At 41.0% G+C, this 26,202-nt stretch overlaps 1 protein-coding gene and 1 pseudogene across 5 annotated transcripts in view; one reads left to right on the top strand and one right to left on the bottom strand.

The window, feature by feature from the left end:
• Positions 1-26,202, top strand: part of SPAG9 (sperm associated antigen 9) — a 142,407-nt gene that overhangs the window by 52,516 nt on the left and 63,689 nt on the right. For 3 of the 5 annotated variants that reach the window (XM_066263977.1, XM_066263975.1, XM_066263976.1), the window contains exons 3-5: positions 1,766-1,836; positions 9,762-9,856; positions 18,512-18,662. In XM_066263977.1, the coding sequence (XP_066120074.1) occupies positions 1,766-1,836; positions 9,762-9,856; positions 18,512-18,662 (317 nt within the window). Of the gene's footprint in view, positions 1-1,765; positions 1,837-9,761; positions 9,857-10,379; positions 10,717-18,511; positions 18,663-26,202 lie in introns of those variants that run through there. The other 2 variants (XM_066263979.1, XM_066263978.1) reach the window with 1 other exon arrangement.
• On the bottom strand, positions 15,976-17,771 carry LOC136325083 (26S proteasome regulatory subunit 4 pseudogene; annotated as a pseudogene).

Raw genomic sequence — 26,202 nt, 5'->3', positions numbered from 1 at the left:
AAGAAAATCTTGAAGCTGTATAGTTAAAAATAAATAAGGTTTACCCAGTAGTTTTAGGATTAAGCTTTTAAGATCAGTTTAATTGACAAGAAGTAGTAGACAATGTTTATTTTGAAACTGTTATTAAATAACTCAAGTTCCTTGGCTCTCCTGTTTTTTAAAAAAATATTTTATTTATTTATTTTAGAGAGAGGAGAGAAAGGGGGGGAGCAGGAAGCATCAACTCCCATATGTGCCTTGACCAGGCAAGCCAGGGTTTCAAACCAGTGACTTCAGCGTTCCAGGTTGATGCTTTTTCCACTGCGCCACCACAGGTCAGGGCCTTGGCTTTCCTATTTTTGAATAGAAATCAAAGAAGTAGCACTAAAAATCATGGTTTCTATATCTCTTGTGTTGTCACAGCACAGTTGCTCTCCAAGCTTGCTTTTTATTGCTCTCTGCTGCAGGATGAGATGGGTAGCACACGTACCCAGCCCTTGCCTGGCACAGTAAAATGTGCATCATGGGGCCTGTAGTGTGTTTAATCATGGGTGTAAATTTAATGAGCAACGCAGAGCTCGTTTAGAAACAAATCAGAAGTCAGAGTACAGTTTTCTTAATTAATGACACATTTTCAAGGCATTCAAACAAAGGTGGCAAGTACAGCTACACAAATGAATCTGAGTTTAGCAAGCAGCACGTGCTACGTGTCTTTGGTGTCTGGTGTATTAACATGAGGCATGTGAAGACACTTGTATGTGCGCTGTGATCGTTCGTAGCAGTTACTTCCACAGCCTCTGGCAGTCGCAGACTGGTGCTTACAGGCAGAGTTGCCTGTCTGCACAGAGCTGACCCTTACAGCAGCGGAGCGTTTCCAAGCACTACCAGGTCTCACGCAGACTTCAATGAGACCCTCTGGCACCAGCTTGGTGCTCCCTGGCGACTGTCTCCCACTCCTAGACACTGTGGGCTCGTCCAGGCTGGCCAGTCTGCCCTCTGCCTTACCACCAGCATGGTTTTGTGTTCCCGTCTCTATGGTAACAATGTTCCATGCCCTCTCATCACTATTTGTCTTGAGAACTGTAATTTCTTCCTCATCCTGCTTGTACTCCACCTTCTCAGAATCTGTCCTCTCTGTCATCATTCTGTCCTGTCAAATCCAGTCCCAGCATTCTAAAACTTTCCTTTTTTAGATTTTTTAAAGACTTTTTTCTAGTCTAAAACTTTTTTAAATATCATCAAGTTGTGCTGTGTGAGCACTACTCTGAATCCGTGCCACTCACAAACTCTATCAGCAGAGGGAGCTAAATAAAAGAACATGAGTTCCTGAAATTAGACCTGAAGCTGAAAAAGTATTGTACTTAAAAACACTGACATTTTCATATAAGGCTCGGTAGGAAAAAAGCTTGAGTCAAGTTAGAAGTCAATGATTTGGGCCCTAATGCCAGGTTAAAACTTCTATAGAGTGATTTGTAAAGTGGTTTTGAAAGAGTTCATTTTATATCATGTTAAAAGCCTATTTAAGGGAATGACCTGATAAACATGCATATTAATAGAAGCAATCTGGTGTTTAATTCTCTAAAATCCAGTTTGTCCCCCCTCTGGAAGTTTTATTTATTAGGGAAGATGAAGTGAGGCTACCTAGCTTTGTGAAGAACTTCTTACGGAGCACTGAGTCCTAAAGTTGCCAAGGATTATGGATAACCTGTTCCAAGATTTTAAGATGGAATTTTCAAGTAAATTTCTTATATTTTGCTTTGACTAAGTGTATGTATCTTAATTTCAGTTAGCAGGCTTGAAGAAAGAGAAGCCGAGCTGAAGAAGGAGTATAATGCCTTACATCAGAGACACACGGAGGTGGGTGTTGCTTGTTCTGACCATGCTCATCGTGAGACAAAGCTGAACCATAGGAATTCTGTTATAGTTTCTCTTTGAAAATCAGCTAGTATAATTCTGGGGGATTATTTTCAGAAAATATTAATTTTTGTGTAGAATTTACCTAATTACCAAATGTTGACTTTGAATGTTTTTTATTTGGAATTAACTTTTTATCTGATGAATTAGTATACCTACAATAGTTTCTTTGGCTGACCAAGTAAAAACTTATGTGTACATAATAAATACACACAATGCTAATAATAAATCGATTTATTTTGTTAACAGTTGATAAATGATGGATTGATAAGTTATGTGTAAGAGTCTCTACATTTGTGATCCAGTATAAAGGACTTATTTGCATTAAGCTTAGCTTATAACATGTAACAAAAACACATTTCAGCCTGACCTGTGGTGGCGCAGTGCATAAAGCGTTGACCTGGAAATGCTGAGGTCGCCGGTTCGAAATCCTGGGCTTGCCTGGTCAAGGCACATATGGGAGTTGATGCTTCCAGCTCCTCCCCCCTTCTCTCTCTCTGTCTCTCTCTCCTCTCTCTCCCTCTCTCTCTCCTCTCTAAAAAATGAATAAATAAAATAAAAAAAATTAAAAAAAAACAAAAACCACATTTCATACAGATTTTCTGCATGAAAGTTTAGTATTTTAATAGGACAGCTGCTCCTAACACATATAGTACTTACATATTTAAAGTTACAAAGCCAAAATTTTGATAATATTCAGTATTTTAAATTAACAACCCCAGCTCATAATCTCTCCAAAGCAAATTAGAAAATGTACTTTAACCTTCTTTTTATGATTCTTTGTCACCCTCTCATTTGGTGCTTTTGTCTATATCTCTTTAATGTGAAATTGTTTGTTGTATCATGATTGGTCCGGCAGGGTCACATACCTTAATATAGAATTTTCACAGATGCACGCGCTATTTGTTATTTTTTAAAAATCAGAGTTATTCTTTCTTCCCCTTTCAAGTCTATAATCTCTCTCATGATTTAGATGGTTCCAGTCTGAATTCCCCTTTTTCTGTCACTAGTCTGTGTGATCTCTATCTTGCTTCAGGTAGAGATCTATATATGTCTTGTTGCTCTCAAGGAAGATAAAACCCACTGCGCTCAGCTTCATTTGCTTTGGAAAAATGTGCCTAACTCTTGGGGAGAGGTTTGAACTTCTTCCTGACATACAAGGTTGATTATTACTGTCTTAGCTTACGTAGCCACACACGAAGCTTGAAGTGTCACAGAAATGAAATTCAGTGGCTGAGAGAAAAGCTGGGCCACGGAGGGCTGGAGCCACAGAGCTCTGGGAGGACAGGAGCAGCTTCCCAGCAGCCTTGTCCGCGTGTAACACGTCCACATTTTCATAAGATGGCACTTGGTGGATATCAGGACTCTTATAAACCACCGCTTGGTGCAGGCCTGTTGGGTTTGTTTACGTCCTTCATTTCAGTGCCTGAGGAGCGCACCCAGTCACTAGTTGTGCTTGCCGTCAGCACTCTAGTTATGTTTGAGGGGTGTCTTTGTGTAAGAAGTAATTGATAGTGAGGAAGAATTCTTTTGGTTTTGTTTTTTTTTTAAATTCAGAACTGCCTGATTTTTATTTTAAAATTTTTTTTTTTTTTTTTTTACAGAGAGAGAGAGAGTCAGAGAGAGGGATAGACAGGGACGGAGAGATGAGAAGCATCAATCATTAGTTTTTCGTTATGCGTTGCAACACCTTAGTTGTTCATTGATTGCTTTCTCATATGTGCCTTGACCGCGGGCCTTCAGCAGACCGAGTGACCCCCTGCTGAAGCCAGCGACCTTGGGCCCAAGCCAGTGAGCTTTTGCTCAAACCAGATGAGCCCGCGCTCAAGCTGGTGACCTCGGGGTCTTGAACCTGGGTCCTCTACATCCCAGTCCAATGCTCTATCCACTGCGCCACCGCCTGGTCAGGCTCTTTTTTTTTTTTTAATTGAAGTTCCAACCTTTGTCATAATTGGAGGATTATTAAAGTAGGATGTATTAAATTGAAGCACGCATAAAATACATGCATACTCGAAATTTTATAAAATAAAATTTTATCTTTTTTCTTACATTTATCTAATAAAAGTGATGCTACTACAGAATAAACAACCCGACAGCTTGAAATAAAAAGATGTAATAATTTTCCTGTCCTACTCCTTCAGAGGACAGTCCAGGAAGAAAAAAGATCTCAGGGGGAATCTCAAATACCAGCTCCGAGAGCTGGGCCTGGGCAGGAGCCAAGGCTGGTTCCGCATGGGGCACGGGCCGTGTGGCACGGCAGCTCTTGTCATCGGGGCCCCTCTCGGGCCCAGGCGGCTTCTCTCCTCTGCCCTGATAGGCTCCTTTAGTTTGCTCTGCCTAAAGGAAGGTTCATGTAACAGATGGAGCTGCTTTGAGACGTAAGTTTGTTCCACTCTAGCCCACATTGTTGTGTTTATACATCTGTACAAGAAATGTCACTCAATTAGCTGTTATAAATAGCTATCTAGTGTTAATGAACCAGGTGTCCTTTAAAGATGAATTTTGGAAACCTGCAGGCAAAGGACTTCTGAAGGATTTAACCTTCATTTTTTTCACTAATATTAAAATAGGTACAAAATGGTTAAGTAGCACTTACATCACATACATTGTTTGCTGCTTAGGGGAGGTCTCTGGCTCTTTTGGTAATGTAAATAACTGTTCTCTAATCAGACCCAAGATTTTGTACACAGTGCTGAATTTGCTTAAAAGAAAACACATTTAAAGAAGAGAGCAGTGGAGGAAATCGAAACATCGAGTAATTGTGAGGCACTTGGCCAGATGTGTACATACTCTTAGTATTTTTTAAAATATAAAATTTTTTTTAATTGATTTTAGAGAGAGACTGAGATAGAGAGAGACAGGAACATTGATCTGTTCTTGTAAGTTCCCTGACCGGATATCAAAACAGCAACCTCTGTGCTTCGGGATGATGCTCTAGCCAACTGAGCTATCTGGCCAGGGTTGTTATACGTATTCTTAATATTAATCACCGAAAACTTGAATCTTGGTCTTACATCAGGGAGTGTTTAAAATTCATCTTAATGTTATCCTCTGACCAAACCCATTTTATATACTGAAGTTTAGAAAGAGAATATGAATTGATTTTTCCCAAACTCCATGCTAGTATGTGACTGGATTTGAACCTAGGTCTCTGTCTGATTTCATTGTCTGCATTTTCAATAACACTTTTAGGTTGTGGAACACATAGGTGTTAAATGCACTAGAAATTTTTCTATGCCTCTTTGCTTTATGGTATCTCAACTTTAAGAAGAGTGACTCTTGCACTGGCTGGATATCTTTTTTTTTTTTTTTGTATTTTTCTGAAGCTGGAAACGGAGAGACAGTCAGACAGACTCCCGCATGCGCCCGACCGGGATCCACCTGGCACGCCCACCAGGGGGCGTCGCTCTGCCCACCAGGGGGCGATGCTCTGCCCCTCCGGGGCATCGCTCTGCTGTGACCAGAGCCACTCTAGCGCCTGGGGCAGAGGCCAAGGAGCCATCCCCAGCGCCTGGGCCATCTTTGCTCCAATGGAGCCTTGGCTGCGGGAGGGGAAGAGAGAGACAGAGAGGAAGGGGGGGGTGGAGAAGCAAATGGGCGCCTCTCCCATGTGCCCTGGCCGGGAATCGAACCCGGGTCCCCCGCACGCCAGGCCGACGCTCTACCGCTGAGCCAACCAGCCAGGGCTGGCTGGATATCTTGGTTGGTTAGAGCATCATCCCCATACACAAGGGTTGCTGTTTTGATCCCTGGTAAGGACTCATACAGAAAACAGATCCATGTTTCTGCTTCTCTCTTTCTCCCTCTCACTCAGAAATCAATAAATACAAATATTAAAAAAAAAAGAGAGCAACTCTGCAAATTTGATACATGGTGTTTGGGCTGCATGTGGAAAGCTTCAAGGCCAACACGAGATTAAAAGGATCCATGCCACTGCCTCCAAACCTCCTGTTGCCTTGCTTCTCAGTTTTAGTCGTAGCTGGCAGTCAAACTCTGCTGTGTAGCTTTCTCCAGGTGGCTGGGGAGTTGGGGTTTTCCAGTGTGCTTGGAATCCCTCATGACTCTGACTATTGGTTGCTGAATTGACATCTGACTGTGTGTGGATAAATGCGCATACCTGAGAAAGTTAAGAATTGCAGTTCTGAGATCAGAAGGGATGTGCTGGTGGACCCAATGGCAGATTATCTGAAGCACATCCTGTCTTACTCTCTTGTCTCTCTCTCCTATCTGGCAGCACTGACCCTGCCCTCCCACTCTTGATTTCTAAAGACCAGAGCTATATTGTGAAGCCCTGGAATTAAAATTTATATTTTTATTGTACAATTTATTTTTTCTACTCTTTTGTACACTTACAGAATTAGTGCATATTTTATTTCAGATGTCAGAAAATGCTTAAGCGTGTGGGGTTTTCTTGTGGATGTGAGGGAGACGGGACAGAGAGCTTATTGCCCGCCTAGAGAATTGACTGAAAGCCCAGGTACAGCGTGATTGCTGAGATGCTTACTGCTCAGTTTACTGAGCCAGAGGAGCATGAGTGCTGGCCCCAAAGCCAGCCCGCTAATGGCAGTTAGAAAAATGTAGTTGATCATTAACTAGCCGGTCAAATAGGACACGTTTTCTTAACCTCCTTAAACTAGAGTTCACCTATAAAATTCTGATATTGTTGTGAGAATTAAAAAAGCCGTAGCTGTAAATGCACCAGCTGACTTGTAGTTGGTACTCAGTAAATGTTAGCTGCTGTTTTATTGTTATTGTTCTCTCCTATTAAGTTCTAGTTTAGTTTGGTTGGAACAAATTTCATTAACTAGATCATTTTGGCATGTCAGAATCGATATATGAATTGGGATCAATCATTTGAAGAAGGTTTAGAATTCAGCATTTTCTAAATTAAAAAACTTCATTTAATCATTTAAGATAAGGTTCAATCTATATAGATGGACTATTTGGGAGTAGAACTTGTTCTGTCTGCATTTTATTTATAATTTTTCTATATTAAATAAATAGATTACTGTAGTATTAAAAGCAATCTGTTTTCTTCATCTCAATTGCTTAATGAAACTTAGATTCAATCTAGGGGAGGTTTCTGTTTCTTCATCTCAATTGCATAATGACACTTAGATTCTTCCATTTGAACTAATCAATTTTATATGATTACTATCTAGTATAAAAGAATTCAGCTTAGGTTTTCTAAAGCCTTTTGAAGATGTAAATTGATACCTGTTTGGCCCAAATATCACTTGGTATATTAGTTTCATTTAAATTTTTTTCCTTAAAGTTCTTCCTGATACAAGAAGAAAACTGCTTGTTATTTCTGGCTTGTTGACACAAAGACAAAACTGTAGTTTTGCAAAACTGTTCTTTAAGTGGTGGTAAGAAGAACATCTGGACCTGACCAGGCGGTGACGCAGTGGATAGAGCGTCGGACTGGGATGCCGAGGACCCAGGTTCGAGACCCCGAGGTTGCCAGCTTGAGCGCGGGCTCATTTGGTTTGAGCAAAAAAAGCTCACCAGCTTGGACCCAAGGTCGCTGGCTCCAGCAAGGGGTTGCTTGATCTGCTGAAGGCCCACGGTCAAGGCACATATGAGAAAGCAATCAATGAACAACTAAGGTGTCGCAGTGCGCAATGAAAAACTAATGATTGATGCTTCTCATCTCTCTGTTCCTGTCTGTCTGTCCCTGTCTATCCCTCTCTCTGACTCCCTCTTGGTCTCTGTAAAAAAAAAAAAAAAAAAAAAAAAAAAGAACAACATCTGTAAGTTTGAAATAAGAAGCATATGAATTTAAAAGTTTTAAGATATTCATGTGATTCTATATTCATTTTTCTTTGACACATTTCTCAGGACAGGGTTTAAGTAGGGAACAAATACAATGTTTGGTTTGATGCAATTTCTCATCTTAATTCATGTATCAGAGTTGAGCGTTTTGTTTATTTGATGTTAATAACTTACAAATTGAGATATTTAATAATGATTGTACATGAATATCAAGTAAAATTTTCACAATAGTATTCTTTTAAAAAATTTAGTTCTTTCTTTTCAATTGTTATCTTTTTAAAATGCTACAATGAATATTTAAGTTATTAAGATTGAAACCTACTTTCATACAGCTAAATTTTAGAAACTTCCAAAGACATTCCATGCTACAGTTTTAAGAATTCAGGCAATATTCCCAAGAAAAATAGCAACTTTTTTTTGCCTACTCTTAATATTTACATTTCTTTAAATTGCTAACATATCTTTTGCTAATTTTTAATGTTCATTTTTTTAATTCATATCATGTTAGTACCTAGCAAAGGGGTTTTGATTTTATGATTGAAATTTGTTACATTTTACATATCTTTTTTTTTATTATTATTTTTTATTTTTTTTAAATCTTTTTTTTTCTTTTTTTCTTTATTCATTTTTAAAGAGGAGAGAGAGAGAGAGACAGAGAGAGAGAAGGGGGGAGGACCTGGAAACATCAACTCCCATATGTGCCTTGACCAGGCAAGCCCAGGGTTTCGAACCGGCGACCTCAGCATTTCCAGGTCAATGCGTTATCCACTGTGCCACCACAGGTCAGGCACATTTTACATATCTTAATGACAAATTTAGGTTTCTGTTTTTTTCTTTTTTCTTTGTGAGAGAGACAGGAGAGAGATGAGAAGTATCAATTTGTAGTTGTGGTACTTTATTTGGTTATGGATTGCTTCTCAAAAGTGCTTTGACTGGAGTTGAGTGGCTCCAGCTGAGCCAGTGACCATCATGTTGATGAACCCATGCTCAAACCAGTGATCCCGCCATCTTGCACTCAAGCTGGTGAGCCTGCGCTCAAGTCGGCAACCTCTATCCACTGTGCCACCAACGATCAGGCCAGATTTAGGTTTCTTAAAAGTGGAACCTAGAATGTCAGGAACCAAATAGGACTAAAGAATTTCTTGGCACTTTATATACTTGATGTTCTTGAAGTTTTTATTTTCATATTCATCTTGTCTATCCAAGGCACAAAATCAAAATACTCTTGATTTTTTCTTTGTTTCAGTGTGCTGTTATTATGGATAAATAATGATATCAGTAACTTAGCAATCAAAGGAGAAAAATATATTAGCACTCTTTCAACTAAATATATAAAAATAAGAAATAAGCCTCTTGGTATTTAATAAAATTACTTGATTAAATTGAAAGTGATATTTACTCCGAGTATCCTTTGTAAAATAGAAAAGATGACCACATAATGGTATGGTTTTGTTAACAAAAAGCTTTCACAGCTGAAAGCTCTTTTGAGGACCTATCAGATTCTCTCTTTTCAGTTTCTTCTCAAGTTTCATGTTCTTTGTTGTTTTCCATTTTACTGAATGGGCTTATTATATGCTTCCTGTTATTTATTTTAACCAGTTTTCTCTGAGCACCGCCTTTCCAGTGTCTATATCCTAATTTGTATTATTTATGTCAAAATAATATCATTCAGTAGTATCACAATGTAAAAAAATAGTGTTTTGCTATGCTAAGCAGGATGTTGGCTACTTTTATGGATACCAGCATCCTTAAATGTAATCATTTGCATATTCCTTTGCCATTAAAATTTTTTTTGAGTTTATTGGAGTGACATCGGTTAACACTACTGTACCGGTTTCAAATGTACAACTCAGCAAAACCCTTCATACTGCGTCATGCCCATCGCCCAAAGTCAAGTCCTTTTTCCATCCACCTCTTTTACCCCCCCCCCCGCCTTCCACCTCCTCCATTCCCCCCAGTTTTTTTTCATTCTAATATTCTTTTGTATAGAATTGTGGGTAATCAGATAAATAAATTTATACAAAAATATTCTCCTTCTTTTATTCCAGATATTAGTCTGTAATGTTTCTTTATTTTTTTTTCTTTTGAAACAGATGATCCATAATTATATGGAACACTTAGAAAGAACCAAACTTCATCAACTCTCAGGGAGTGATCAACTAGAGTCTGCAGTTCATAGTAGAATTAGGTAAGCTGTGTTATACGTTTTGCCTTAAGAAAAAAGCGAAATAAGCAATCTATTTCTGTTTCTCTCTGTTCTTTAATCCTGTAACAATAGTTCGGCTGATTCAAAAGCTCTCTACTGTGGTTGGAATGCTATAGGAAAGAATAGCATAGACAAATAGAAACAACCTTCACTATTTCAAAGGTAAATTGTGAGCCATGCCATAGAAGTAGCATGTCGAGATATTTTGATTGTTTTCTAATAATGGAGATTACAGTAGGTTTGAATTGTTCTGATTTGTAGGAACGCTGAACATTTTCCAGGTCTTCTGGTTTAAAGTCCTTTTTGTTGCCGAGAGGCATGTGTGAAAGGGTTAGCAAGACTTCTGTTTGATGTAGGAATGTGAATAAATTATGTAGATCTCCAAGCATTGTGGCCAATGAGCTAAGCCAGGACTCTTAGTAGAGAGGGACCTAGTTAATAGGCTGCCTGTCGCCCAGGATTGCTGCATAAATGCTAGGGACAGCAGCTCTATGGTTATGAGGTGGGGAGAGCGGGGTGACGTCATCGCTTCGGAGCTGCTGCAGGATGGAGTGGCAAGCTGCTGCTGATGGCATTGTTTTCGTGGCAGCAGCTGAATGACAGATCCTCACTACAAAGATACCCCTTTGGCCCCCGTGTAGGCCTCCTGGTTCGGGCGTTTCACCATGCCAGCACAGCGCCATGAGTCCTGGATGCATGCTGCTGTTTGTGTTTGGCTTTGTTGGCGGGGCGGTGGTCATTAATTCTGCTATCTTAGTCTCTCTCTCTGTTTTGCTGCTCGTGCACTTTTCTATCTCTACCGGCGTGCCAGCTCTGACGCAGAACCTACCAAGGATACTCAGGTACTCCAGTCTCTCTCAGCGGACCCTGTTCCGTTGGTTTTTCTCAGATTTTTAGCTTCTTGGGTCTGCTTTGTAACCATTTTTGTTGCAGATTGAAACAATGGAAAATGGCCTGAAGCTAGGATTTCTATTTTTATTTATATTTGTTTGTAGACCAAAGCTTAGAGATGCTGTTTTGTGTTTGGAACCCTCAGACTTAGGAAAAGCGTTTTCATCTGGTACTTACCTAAAATAAAGTACAGGGTCTGTGGTCTTGTTGTGAGCAGAGTGTGCGAAGAGTGCAGGGAGAGCAGAACTAGAGGGCCAGGTCCAAGTTCAGACAGCCTCTGGGTGAGCCTCCGAGCGGTTAGGGGCAGATACCTTTCCTGCTGGGGTTTGCAGCCGAGTAGAGGCATGCCGGAGGTGTTCATTTTATTCCAGTTATCTTTGACTGATAGAGGTTCACTCATGGTTTTTGCAGTTTTTGATAGCAGCTCATGGGAACTGACAACTTAAATTAATTTTTCTCTAAAAACAAATTAAGGATTTAAACCTTTAAGGGCCAGGAATGCATTTTTCACACATCAAAGCTGTGAAAGCTTTAAAAACCTATTCACTATTGTTTAGTCAGTTGTTGCCCTTTGTAGACTTGGGTGACAAATATTTGTGCCTGCTTGTGGGGGTAGTCATTAATCTCTGTAACTTTTCTGCTGTTCACGCTACTTGTACCCTGTAAGAACGATCTTCTACATTTTAGAGGTTTAGAGTTTCTTTTGTTTCTAACTCATCAAACAAAACTATCTGATTTGTTCAGCTTTCTGCTTGGAGCATGGTTTTAAATGAAGGTTCATAATGTATAGCTTTTATTATTTAAATGTTTACTTAAAATACTTAACTCCTAATTGTGGATTTAGATAAATTAAGAGGAATTAAAGTAGTAAATTCCTTCAGTGTGTTCTTTTTTAATTCACAGGTCAATTCATGTTTAACATTAGTTTAAGGCCCAGAAATTAAATTTTATGGTCTAGAACTAGATAACTTGGTCATTTATTTCCTTTCCTGGTTTTATAAAAATCAGGAGGAATCTTATTACTTGTGTATATTTTATTACAAAAAAGATTTGTATGTCTGTGTGTGTATAGAGGCTCTTAGTAAATTAAGTATACCTTAATGATGTAGAGAATATTAAGTAAGACTAATTTTGAAGGGCCTCCTTCGGTCTCCCTTCTGTTTGAGAAGTCGGTGCCCTGCTGTGCTCGGGGTCGGACTGCCTGGGTGCGTGCTCAGCCGCACAGGAACTGTAGGACCTTCGGCAGATTGCTTCATTTCTCTGCCTGCGTTTCCTTCTCTGAGGTTCTCACCCCACTGACTGGTTGTAACAGTTAAGTGAGATGATTCCTCTGTACTTAAACAGTTGCAAGGTATATGGCAAATTAAACAAGCAGATTTCATAGTTACTTGTATGTACCCCCTTTTTAGCAGAACTATTTTAGCTCCAGCTATCTTATTGATCAAATAACTTATGATTAATTTTAGAGAGTTTTGTGGGTTTTTTTTTAAGACTTTATTTATTGATTTTATAGAGAGAGGAGAGGGTGGAAACGAGAAGAAGCAGCCTATATAGTTGCTTCCCTTTTCTTGTTCATTGATTGCTTATCGTTTGTGCCTTCACCTGGCAAGCCCAGGGTTTTGACTGACGGCCTCAGCCTCCCAGCCTTCCAGGTTGAAGCTCTGTCCACTCACCACCACGGGCTGGGCAAGTTCAGAAAGTTTCTTGACACAAAAGTTGCTTTTATTCTGAATACAGATATCAAAGTCTTTAATATTAAGGTTAAATTGTCAAGAAGTAGGTAGTTTCATGGAAAGTACATGGGCCTTGGAGTCCAGTGGGTCTGACTTTGAATCTTTATTTACCTCTGCCATTTTCTAGTGTCTCAAATCTCTGAGCATCACTTTTCCGAACCTGAAAACTGGGGAAATAATCCCTATTTCCATATGAGGATTAATAAAATAATGTAAATAAATCATCCATTTCAGTGCTTGCCACATGGTATTGGACAAATTAATATTTTTTCAGTAGATTTCCTAATTAATGATTATTTAGTTTAAATATTAATGTAGCCAAAACATATTTGTGCAATTATTTATTCATGAAAGGTAAAATTTCAATAAATAACTAAAAAATGGATACATGGAACTAAGGTAGTTTTAAAAAGAATATAACAAGAACTCTGATAGTTGATGATAACTTTGTTTCTAGACAGTAATGGCATTGAAGCATCTAAGGTTTAAATCTGCCACTTGGTATTTTTCCATGTGTCCCATTTGGCTTCTTCTGTGAATTACTGAAGCAGTTAATACATAGAATACTCAACGTGAATACCAACGTAGTACAGAACTAATGTTCACCTTTTGGGGCTTTCTTTTCAAAAGGAGGAATTTAACCGGCTTGCATGTTCTCTCTCCCCCTAACTCTTATTTAATTTATCAGTAATATGAGGAGAGATGAGATGTATGTAGTAAGATTATTTTTTAAGAATTGGAACAATGTAACCCAGAACATCATTGACCCACTTGACAGATAGCTACCTGTCTCTGAAGAAAGTTCCCTCCCTGTAGAACAGTATCTGAATGATAGATAAAAGCATGATAAAGAGGTGTGAATAATTTTTTTTTTCTTTTACACAGAGAGAGAGTCAGAGAGAGGGATAGACAGGGACAGACAGACAGGAACGGAGAGATGAGAAGCATCAATCATTAGTTTTTGTGTTTTTTAAAAATTATATTTAAGTCTGAACGATGTTTTATTTTTATTTTTCATTTTTTAATTTTTTTTAAAGATTTTATTTATTCATTATAGAGAGGGGAGAGAGAGAGAGAGAGGGAGAGAGAGAGAAGGGGGGAGGAGCAGGAAGCATCAACTCCCATATGTGCCTTGACCAGGCAAGCCCAGGGTTTTGAACCGGCAACCTCAGCGTTTCCAGGTTGATGCTTTATCCACTGCGCCACCACAGGTCAGGCAATCATTAGTTTTTCGTTGCGTGTTGTAACACCTTAGTTGTTCATTGATTGCTTTCTCATATGTGCCTTGACCGCAGGCCTTCAGCAGACCGAGTAACCCCTTGCTTGAGCCAGTGACCTTGGGCTCAAGCTGGTGAGCTTTTTGCTCAAACCAGATGAGCCCACACTCAAGCTGGCGACCTCGGGGTCTCGAACCTGGGTCTTCCGCATCCCAATCTGACGCTTTACCCACTGTGCCGCCGCCTGGTCAGGCGAGGTGTGAATAATTCTTATAATTAACAGGAATAGGAAATTAAAACTTGGATCCTCAGCATACTCCTTCACACAATCGTTTTATACTTTTTCAGTATTTGATATGTGTGAAAGTGAGTATGTTGTCATTCATATAGGAAGATAATTCTAATGGCCAGCCTATATTTGGATATCTGTTAGTAGTGTGGTGGATTCACATGAAGTCTGTAATATCTTCCTCGTTGCATTTAGGTTAGATTTTCATTAAACTTTATTAAATTCCCTGTCACTTTTTAGCTTACATTATTAAGATAGATTTAAAATTTTTTTTTTTTATTTTTTACAGAGACAGAGAGAGGGATAGACAGCGACAGACAGACAGGAATGGAGAGAGATGAGAAGCATCAATCATTAGTTTTTCATTGCGACACCTTAGTTGTTCATTGATTGCTTTCTCATACGTGCCTTGACCGCAGGCCTTCAGCAGACTGGGTAACCCCTTGCTGGAGCCAGCGACCTTGTGTTCAAGCTGGTGGGCTTTTTGCTCAAACCAGATGAGCCCACGCTCAAGCCGGCGACCTCGGGGTCTCGAACCTGGGTCCTCTGCATCCCAGTCTGAAGCTCTATCCACTGCGCCACCGCCTGGTCAGGCTAAGATAGATTTTTTTTTTTTTTAAAGTTATCTAGTAGCTCTTAGAACTTTAGATTTTCAGTTCCCAAAATATGTTCCCCCAAACTGAGGGATAAACATCAGGTCAACAACTTTTTATTGTCACAAGGATGGATATTAAAAAACTTACTTTTTAGTTACTATCATTATTTGATGAAAGAAAGAATATTTTTAAATCAGAGCAGCAGAGAAGTTGTAGAAAAGGGTCATTTTCAAGAAAGGATAGGTTCTATGATACGTGGAAGTAGGTATGTGTAAAATATGTACTATGTTATCTAATAAGGATGTAATAAATATTGCCTCTTTATGCCCTGAAATTATGAAGACTTTATTGGTGAACCAGTATTTGGGGATAAGTAGTATGAACAGAATAGGTGACAAGTTACATTGATTTTTATCCTTTGGTTTTTTGTTTTTTTTTGTGGCAGAGACAGAAGAGGGACAGATAGGGACAGGCAGACAGGAAGGGAGAGAGATGAGAAACATCAGTTCTTCATTGCAGCTCCTTAGTTGTTCATTGACTGCTCTCTCATATGTGCCTTGACCGGGGGGCTACAGCAGACTGAAAAACCCCTTGCTCAAGTCAGCGACCTCGGTCTCAAGCTGTTGAGCCTTGCTCAAACCAGATGAACCCGCGCTCAAGCTGTTTACCTCGGGGTCTCGAACCTGGGTCCTCTGCATCCCAGTCCGACACTCTATCCACTGCGCCACCACCTGGTCAGGCTCCTTTGGTTCTTTTTTTTTTGAGAAAGAGCTGGCTTTATTGGGAATGGAACACTGCACGCAGCCATCCTACAGCGATGCTCAGACAGGTACAGGGCACAGAACGTGCTGCTAATGGAGATCAACTGGACCAGGCTCCCAGGGCCCCAACCCCCTCCCCAGGCCAGGCCCGCCGGCTCCTTGAAAGCAGCTGCGCTCTGCTAGAGATGCAGCCCTCGGGGGGCCTTCTTGCTTTCTATAAAGAACATTTTCTCTAGATTTTTTTTTTTTTTTTTTCATCTTTTCTGAAGCTGGAAACAGGGAGAGACAGTCAGACAGACTCCCGCATGCGCCCGACCGGGATCCACCCTGCACGCCCACCAGGGGGCGACGCTCTGCCCACCAGGGGGCGATGCTCTGCCCATCCTGGGCGTCGCCATGTTGCGACCAGAGCCACTCTAGCGCCTGGGGCAGAGGCCACAGAGCCATCCCCAGCGCCCGGGCCATCTTTTGCTCCAATGGAGCCTTGGCTGCGGGAGGGGAAGAGAGAGACAGAGAGGAAGGCGCGGCGGAGGGGTGGAGAAGCAAATGGGCGCTTCTCCTATGTGCCCTGGCCGGGAATCGAACCCAGGTCCTCCGCACGCTAGACCGACGCTCTACCGCTGAGCCAACCGGCCAGGGCCTTCTCTAGATTTTTTGAAATCTTCGTTTGTTACTTTCATCCTGCGTTCTCTCAAGGCCATCACACCAGCTTCTGTACATATTGCCTTGATGTCAGCACCAGAGAGGTCATCTTTAGCCATGATCAAGTTGTCCAGTGTCATGTCATGAGCCAGTGTCATTCTGCTCGTGTGGATCTGGAAGATACGCTTCTTGGTCTTTTCATCCGGCAGGGGGAACTCGATCTTCCTGTCGATGCGGCCTGGTCTGATAAGCACTGGATCCAGAGTCTCTATTCGGTTTGTGGCCATGATCACTTTTACGTCTCCCCTCGAATCAAAGCCATCCAGCTGGTTCAGCAGTTCCAACATGGTTCGCTGGATTTCTCTCTCACCACCAGAATTTGAGTTGTATCGTTTTGTCCCGATGGCATCGATTTCATCAATAAAGACGATGGACGGTGCATGTTCCTCAGCGACTCGGAACAATTCCCGGATGAGTTTGGGCCCGTCGCCTAGGTACTTCTGAATAAGCTCCGAGCCAACCACCCTCAAGAAAGTGGCCGAGGTTTGGTTTGCTACTGCTTTGGCTAGTAAGGTTTTACCTGTGCCTGGCGGATCCTTTGGTTCTTTTGACAGCTCATCATCACAGACTTGGATTTGGTGTTAAAATCTAGTATTTCATTGAGCTGCCTACTTGCATTCGAATTTTCCTCCCAAATCAAATAGGAAAAGTACCCCAAGTGTCAAGAAATGATGAACATTTAACTCTGACTGATCCAGTCCTGCCTTATTTTCTTGTGCATACAACCTTAATAAAATGCAGTCTCTCGACCTTTTTGTTTCATCTAATTTTTAAGAAAGTGTTCTGACAGTTTAACAGACCCTTTCTGATTGTCATTAGGAATGGAAGAGCAAACCCTTTGTGTTAAGTGAGCATTTCAAAAGTGGCTCAAGTTGTTTGGTATAAAAATGAGTTTACAGAATAAAATACTTATTTAGCAAAATAAAGATTTTGCCACTTTTATTTATAAAGTCAGTGTTTCTGTTGTAACTTCCATCCTTACCAGGAGAAGTGCAGCTCCTGGAGGCCCAGGAGGCCTTTCCTGTCTCATTTGTTGTCAGTTTTTATACTTTCGAGTTAATGACTTGGGATGACCTGTGGGTGGGAGGCTTGTTTCTACCCTCTAAAACCTCTTTGAATAGGAATGTTCTGTTCATCAGCAAAGGAAGTGTTTCTTGTTGCAATTCTATAATTATTAACATTGTAACTCTTGTTCATTGAAATTTCTCACAAAGCCATGGAACTGCTACAGTCTTTCATAGAATATTTTGGCCTCCTTGTTTGGAGAAACTGACAATGGTTGTCTCATAGGTGCTGTGAAAGGAACTTATACACGGGTTCTGTAGAAAAACAGTTTTCTTTTTAAAATAATTTTTATTTATTGATTTTAGCAAGAGAGGAAGGGGGAGAGAGAGAGAGAGAGAGACAGGAACAGGGTTTGTTCTTGTGAGTGCCCTGACCAGGGATCAAACCAGCAACCTCTGTGCTTCAAGACGGTGCTCTAAGCAAAGGAACCATCTGGCCAGGGCGAAAAATACAGTTTTCTTGCTTTAGGGGATAAAACTCTTTTTATCTATTTTTGAGCTCTTTTTACCATTTAATCAGTAGCCCTGATTTAGAGCATGTGTTGATTTTCTTTTGGGCAGACAAGGCATGTCCTAAAGAAGGTTGGGTAAACACCTGGGATTAGTGTGAGGATTTGGGAATCCCTCACTCCCAAAGTTGGCATCACTTTCAAAGTTAGGAGGTTGCAAGTTCCTCTAGGGCTAACCTAAGCATGGAGGAAAACTGAGCAGTTATTCTCTCTGTGAATTCAGACCACACACTGCTTTCTGGGCAAGGAACTCATCAGTAATTGATAAAATTTCCTAAATCATTCCTTACTACTCTTCTTAGTTGATTTCTTCAGGCTAATTTAAACTTCTGAGAACCTGTACTTTGTTTGGTAAGACTCTTTGTTTAGATTGGCAGACAATATTATTTAAGAGTAGTGATTCTAAAGTAATAACAGTCCAGGCTTACTACTTATCGTCGTGATGAATAAAGAATTAAAAGTGGGCCCTGGCTGGTTGGCTCAGTAGTAGAGCGTCGGCCTGGCATGCAGGAGTCCCAGGTTTGATTCCCGGCCAGGGCACACAGGAGGAGCGCCCATCTGCTTCTCCACCCCTCCCCCTCTCCTTCCTCTCTGTCTCTCTCTTCCCCTCCTGCAGCCAAGGCTCCATTGGAGCCAAGTTGGCCCGGGTGCTGAGGATGGCTCTGTGGCTTCTGCCTCAGGTGCTAGAATGGCTCTGGTTGCAACGGAGCAATACCCCAGATGGGCAGAGCATCGCCCCCTGGTGGGCGTGCCGGGTGGATCCTGGTCGGGCGCATGCGGGAGTCTGTCTGACTGCCTCCCTGTTTCTAACTTCAGGAAAAAAAAAAAATTAAAAGTGAATAAATGCTTGATTTTTTTCAACCCTCTTCATATAGAAAAGAACGCCCTATATCACTAGGGATTTTCCCTTTACCTGCTGGAGACGGGCTGCTTACACCTGACACTCAGAAAGGTGGAGAGACCCCTGGATCAGAGCAATGGAAATTTCAGGAATTAAATCAGCCACGGTCCCACACCAGCCTGAAGGTAAGCTTTATTCTGCTGAAACTTTCAATTTACATTTAAAAAATTTTCTTATCCAAATTGAAGTCCTAGACAACGAAAACAGAATAAAATGAAATAGTTTGTATACATTTTAGTTTGTAAAACATGTCTTTTTTTTTTAAATGAGCTCTTCCCAAAGAGTTTTAGTTTTTACTGTTCTTTTTCAAGTTTTTGATGTTACTAACGACTAAAACTTCTATTTGATTTAGGCGACTTTAAGTAAATGTAGAAGGGGGTATTTTGAATTGAAAATCACTGCTGCCCGATAGCCCTGGGATCCTGGCTTCACTGTTGGAAGCTTCACAGTTCAGTAGGGCTTCACTTCTCAAAAGACTGGTTCCTTCCTCAAAACCCATAGTAAAGTGATATCTAAAAGTACATTGGTTTTCACTAAAAGGCCTGGTCTCAATTCATCATGGATTATGTTCTCTCTCTTCTTTCTTTCTTTCTTTTTTTTTTTTTTTAATTTTTTTACTTTATTCATTTTAGAAAGGAGAGGGAGAGACAGAGAGAGAGAAGGGGAGGGGAGGAGTTGGAAGCATTAACTCCTATATGTGCCTTGACCAGGCAAGCCCAGGGTTTTGAACCGGCAACCTCAGCGTTTCCAGGTCGATGCTTTATCCACTGCGCCACCACAGGTCAGGCTCTTCTTTCTTTTTTTGAGAGAGATACAGGAGGGGAGAGAGATAAGAAGCATCAACTTGTAGTTGTTTTGTTATTTCTTCTCATATGTGCCTGGACCAGGGTGGCTCAGGCTGAGCCAGTGACCCCTTGCTCAAGCCAGCGACTTTGGGCTCAAGCCAGCGACCTTAGGATCATGTCTAGGATCGCACGCTTAAGCCAGTAACCCTGTGCTCTAGCTGGTGACCTTGGGGGTTCGTACTGGGGGCCCTCAGCGTCCAGGGTTGATGCTGTATCCACTGCGCCATCACCAGTCAGGCAGATTATATTCTTGATCAAGAACTTGTCATCATGCCTGATCCATGGTAGCGCAGTGGGTGGGGCGTCAACCTGAAGTGCTGAGGTTGGTGAGGCCCCTGGGCCTTCCCAGTCAGGGCACATAGGAGAAGCAACTGTGACTTTATGCTTCCTGCCCCTTCCTCCTACATACACACACACACACTCTCTCTCTCTCTCTCTCTCTAAAATTAATAAGTAAAATCTTAAAAAGAACTTGTCATCAAATAAGTTATAAATATAAGATAACCATAAAATATACGGTATAATATATAAATGTTCTCTAGGAGTAGAGATATACTAATAATTAGGTTTTTAAAAAAAATATTAAAATTGTATTCTGTAACTTGTAAAGTGGAATACTTGTAAAGGACATGTTAATTAAAAAGAACCTTTTTACATTATAAAATCTACTCTGTCATAAACTAAATAGGCCCACCCATAATGAATACAAATGAATTGTCAAAGTACTTATCATAGTCTAATACTTGAAGATGGCTCTTAGGCTACTTCTAAAATACTAAGTCATTTACTTACTGACTGTCAGTTTCTCTCCACTAAGAACAAAAATCCATGCAGTTTACTTATTATTACTGTATCCCTAGCTCTTAGAAGAGTGCCTAGCAGCCCATAGTGGCCACTCAGCACATGTTTGCTAAATGCATTGTTTTAGATATTAGAAAGACTCCTCAGGATAATACAAATGGTCTCTTTCTCAGCTCTAGAAGGTGGAAGCATTTAGAATCATTCCATTGACCTTTGAAATGTGCTCTAACCACTAAGCAGTCAATAAATATTTGATAGCTTTTCTTCCCCTGAACACTATTTTTAACAGTAAGACTGACCTCACCCTTTTTCCCTTCTCCTTTGCTTGTTGCTCAGTTGATTAAAAGCTAATCATACAGCTTCTCAGTGTCCATCCACAGTGATGCCACCAGGAAACTGGCCTCCTTTAGTCCTCTGCCACCCTGGCTTTTTCTGCCTGCCTGTAGTTGTACTAGATCTAAAACACCCATTTCTCAGTCGCCTACTTGCTGTGCCCTTTCCCAAAACAAAATTAAGTAGGAGGGTTATATTTATATCAAAAATGTATACCATATGGCAAAAATATTTTAATAACTATCCAAAAGGCACCTTAAGAGAAGATTATTATAATTTTCTTATTTAATCCAGTGACAAGCTATTAAAGAACTTTACTCTGGCAAGTTATAAACTGATTAACAGACTATTAATATGGACCTACACATAGGTATTTTCTGTGTCCTTCCAGAGATACTAAGGCAAGTACTCACTAGAGAGTTTTTAAAGTAAAGTCCTATCTCACACCACTCTGAATATGGAGCCACTAAAAGGGAGAAAGATTCAGTAGGTAATGATTTTCAGGAACAGAGTGGTGCATTCCATTTGGCAAAAGTTGAGTTTGTAGAGTATGTCTAATAATTAGGCCATAGCGTATCACTCCCCCAAGCCTTTGTTATTAAACAGATGTCTTTCTCTAACCTTATGAAAGTCTGGAAGTCAGTTTAGAGTTCCCTTGGGCCTGCGTCACATGAACCCACTAGTCTTGGTTTCTGTGTGTGACAGAAACTGGACCAGATGAGCTCTAATTTAAAGTATTTTACAACTTTTATTTCTCTGAGAACTTTGGGGACAACTAGCTATATCTAGGGCATGCTTTGCCTTCATTATGAAAATACTGAAGGTGAGAAGAATAATAATAATTTTACCAGCACAATTTTTTTTGTGAACTAAGGTTAAAATGAAAATATTCTGTGAGAAAACCACATAATGGGTTATAACCAACGAAACAGAACTATAGGAAACTTTGTGGAAGAAGAATGGTGGTCAAGGGCATTTGGCAGTGACTGTAAAGTTAAGGACCTTCTTTGTTGCTATATTGCAAATTTCTCACTGTAAGAGATTTGTAGTCAATAAGGTTATAGCTTCAGGTTCTGGAGAATCTGCCAGTGATGTGCACCTGGGAAAATGTCCACGTTGTCCTGAAAAAGCAGTATTCCTACACATTATTCCTTAATTTATAGTATTCTTATGGGAGAGGATCAATAAACAAGTAAATAAATGTCGTGATGGAATTTCAAGTGTTGTTACGTACTATTAAAAGAAAGCAAGATAAGGGATAGAGATTAATTAGTAGGGAGGGGCACTTATTTTAGGATGGTGAGAGAAGGCCTCTCAGAGGAGCGACTTGTACCTTGATGTGAGGGATGTGCACATGCCTGGGAAGGTCTGGAGGAGTGAGTGTTTCAGGGCAAGCATGTTAAGGTAGGGTTGTTCATCCAGTTAAATTGTATTCATGAACAAGCTGAAGATCAGGAAGGAACTAGAGAACCGAAGGCCAAGAACAACCCACAGTCCTGAAGAGGAACAAGAACTTGTCCTCCTAGACATCGTGACTACTATGAAGCTGTAGTTACTAAGATGGTGTAGTACACTAGCTGTTCTTTCTCTTTCTGCACATTTCAGTTTTCAAAAAAAAAAGTTATTGATTTTAGAGAGAGACATTGATTTGTTGTTCCACTTACTTGTGCATTCATTGGTTGATTCTTATGTGTGCCCTGACTAGGGATTGAATCTGCAGCGTTGGCATTTTGGGACAATGTTCTAACCAAGCTAACAGGTCAGGGCTTTATATTTCGGTCTTAAAGCTACTAGGTAGAGCAAAGCGCGGTAAGTTTCCATGCAGTGGCAAGGGGGTAAGTGTTGCAACCTGAGCAAGGTTAGGAGGGTACCCATGTGGGGATAGCCTGCTTTAGACAGTCAGGGCTCCAGGAGTGTGAAGGACATCCCTGCAGAGGGACAGCTTGGCTTGGACTTATGTCACATCCTGAACAGGGTCATGAGGATCTCCCTAAAGAAAGGTGTAAGGCATAGTGTCAGTCTGAGCAGGTGAGGAAGCCGGATGCTTCCTCTTGCAGAATCCTCCTGGGGTGGAGTGGGGCAGTCTAGAATGGGGAGGCAGAAGGTGTGCAGGGAGAGAGAAGGGCATTGGCAGGGGCGGGGACTGTGTACTGGCAGTGAGGAGAGGCCACAAGAGATAGCACCCCTGCAAGAGAAGGTAAAACAGGAGTTGTTAGCAGAGTCAGCTGTCTGGAGAGGTCAGGTGGGATGAGGGCTGAGTTTGTAGGTGCAGGTGTGTGTTTTTTTGTTTGTTGTTTGTTTTTGTGACAGAGACAGAGTCAGAGAGAGGGACAGATAGGGACAGACAGACAGGAAGGGAGAGAGATGAGAAACATCAATTCTTTGTTGCAGCACCTTAGTTGTTCATTGATTACTTTCTCATATGTGCCTTGACCAGGGGGCTACAGCAGACTGAGTGACCCCTTGCTTGAGCCAGTCACCTTGGGCTCAAGCTGGTAAGCTTTGCTCAAACCAGATGAGCCCGCACTCAAGCTGGTGACCTTGGGGTCTCAAACCTGGGTCCTCAGCATCCCAGTCCAACGCTCTGTCCACTTCGCCACCTCCTGGTCAGGCTGTAGGTGCAGGTTTGAGCAATTTGAGTTGCAGGGCCAATAAAGAGAGTCGATGTGAATTATGAAAGAAGGAAATAGAAAGTATAGATTACTCAAGAAAGGTGTTATAGTGGGAGGAGAAAAGGATGTTAAATTGGCAGGGTGGAGGGAAAAGTACTCTTACAATGGGAGAGACTTGGTTTTTTGTAGGTTTAGAAGAGTCCAATAGATAGAAATTTAAAACAAGGGTGTGAAGGAAGATGATTCATCAGAAAGGTATGGGAAGGGCAGGGGGAGATCGCATGTCCCACCTGCAATTAAAATCTACTCTATTGATGGGACACCTCAGTGCTTCCTAGTCTTGCTTTTACTCAGTGCTGCAGTAGATAGTTGTGTAGCTTTGTAATTGTATTTATAATTTCCATAGGTGGGATAGCAGGATAAAAACAAGTCTTTAAGATTTTGATAGCTGTTGCCACATCACCTGCCAAAGGAATGGCAGCCACTTGTCCCTGCACTGGAATGCTGTGGGATTCTTTATTTTTTCTAAGTTTAGAGTGCACATATCCCTCCCAGATGCCCAAGTATGAACAGAGAGAAAATGAACTGGTTCAAGGTTCATTGCAAATATCTCATAAATAAAGTGTTCCTGCTTTATCTAGATCTTGGTTGGTATCAGTTTGGCAATGATTTCACAGGTTTCATCCAGTTTCACATGTATACATATGTGTATATAGTATATATACATATATATATATGCCCTCCTACATATTCCTAGAGACACGTGAGTGTATGCCTGTGTCTATATACTTCAAAAATAGTATTTTTTTTTCTTTGAAGAGTCTCTTGGGTTGTTTGTTGTTAATAGAATGTGACATTTAAAACTGAGAAAAACAATTTTAACTAATTGGTACCTACTTGTGAAAATTTTCAAGAGTTCTTAAAACCACATGACTTAATACTTTAGTAGAACTATTGTGAAAAGCTCTTGTTAGCAGTCTTTGGTATATGAAACCAGTAGCGATGGATGCTGCATTCTCCTGGGGATGTGCTTAGCATGCAGAACAGGAAGCGTCTGAACAGAGCCAGCATTCTTGTCCAGAAGAATTTTTCATCCTCCTCCATTTGTGGTTAAGTTCTTGAAATTGTTCCTATTGCTTTAGTTTTCTCAAACTTGAATCTCTGTAGTAGCTGAACCTTATTCCTGTATCATTTAAATTTTTTCCCATTGATTTTGGGGGGGGAGAAGCATCAACTTGTGTTTCACTTAGCTGTGTACTCTCATTTTTTAAAAAGTTTTTATTGAGTTTTAGAGAGCAAGGGAGAGAGAGAGAATGAGGAGCATCAACTCGTAGATGTTTCACTTCAGTTGTTCATTGATTGCTTCTTGTATATGCCTTGACCAACTAGGCAAGCTTGCCTGGAGTTTTCAAGCCGGCGACCTCAGGGTTTGGAACCTGGGTCCTCAGCATCCTAGGCTGATGTCCTATCCACTGCGCCACCTCCTGGTCAGGCTTATTTATTTTTATTTGAAAGAAAGGAAGGAAGTGAGAGAAAGAGGCAGGACAGAGATGAGAAGCATTAACTCGTAGTTGTTTCACTTTATATATTCATTGATTGCTTCTCATATGTGCCTTGACCAGGGGCCTCAAACTGAGCCAGTGCCCCTTGTTCAAGCCAGCGACCTTGGACTCAAGTCTATGACCTTGTGCTCAAGCTGGAGACCTTAGGGTTTCTAACTGGGGACCACTGCACTGCCACCGATTAGGCAGGCCAAGATTATTTAAAACTTGAAGTTGCTTGGTGTTTTCTTCTTTTTTCCACAGGGACAGAGAGAGAGTCAGAGAGAGGGATAGATAGGGATAGACAGACAGGAACGGAGAGAGATGAGAAGCATCAATCATCAGTTTTTCGTTGCAACACCTTAGTTGTTCATCAGTTGCCCTCTCATATGTGCCTTGACCAAGGGCCTTCAGCAGACCAAGCAACCCCTTGCTTGAACAGCGACTTGGGTCCAAGCTGGTGTTCTTTGCTCAAACCAGATGAGCCCACGCTCAAGCTGGCCACCTCGGGGTCTCGAACCTGGGTCCTTCCGCATCCCAGTCCGACGCTCTATCCACTGCGCTACCACCTGGTCAGGTGCTTGGTGTTTTAATTTTTATTTATTTATTTTTTACAGAGACAGAGAGTGAGTCAAAGAGAGGGTTAGACAGGGACAGACAGACAGGAATGGAGAGAGATGAGAAGCATCAATCATTAGTTTTTCATTGCGCATTGCAACACCTTAGTTGTTTATTGGTTGCTTTTTCTCATATGTGCCTTGACTGCGGGCCTTCAGCAGACCGAGTAATCCCTTGCTGGAGCCAGCGACCTTGGGTCCAAGCTGTTGGGCTTTTGCTCAAACCAGATGAATTTGTGCTCAAGCTGGCGACCTCGGGGTCTCGAACCTGGGTCTTCTGCTTCCCAGTCCGATGCTCTATCCACTGCGCCACCGCCTGGTCAGGCTGCTTGGTGTTTTTAAGAGAAATACTTTTGTCTCATAGAGGACAAGTGTGCAGATAGAAATAAAAGACATGCATAAACAGGGTTTTGTGGAAAAGGATTTGAATTTTGGTTGTCCTTTGATTATTAGTGTTTGTGTAAGAGTTTCAGAAATGATGTGGGGGAGAAAGGAAGGTGCAGTAAACATTTCCATGTGTGCTAAACTGCAGTGTTCAGTTTGTTAAATATTCAGTATAACTAGCATAAATTTCAGGAAGGTTTCATAGAGTTGCATGAATAGAAAAAAGGTCAAGTAATGAGCTACTTTTTGGTAAAATATATGGTAAGACATTCATGTGGTGACTTCTGAACCATGATATTGCTTAAAATAGAGTCTTAAATTAAGGAAGTGATTTTAGGTCAAAGTAAAACAAAACCCCCAACCCCTCATTTTAACATTGTAGATATAGTAAGATGGCGCTTGTCATCCTAAAGTAGTAGAAGTTAAAGCTACTTAGAAATATGCTAACATTAGTCGATACATGGTATTTTTCTCTTATGATCTGTCCCTCACCAGGCCAGCAGTTGTCCTGAGCTCTGAAGGCTCTAGAACA

Source organism: Saccopteryx bilineata, chromosome 2, assembly GCF_036850765.1.
Source record: "Saccopteryx bilineata isolate mSacBil1 chromosome 2, mSacBil1_pri_phased_curated, whole genome shotgun sequence".
Taxonomy (NCBI): domain Eukaryota; kingdom Metazoa; phylum Chordata; class Mammalia; order Chiroptera; family Emballonuridae; genus Saccopteryx; species Saccopteryx bilineata.
This window is presented reverse-complemented; position numbering and strand designations above follow the sequence as displayed.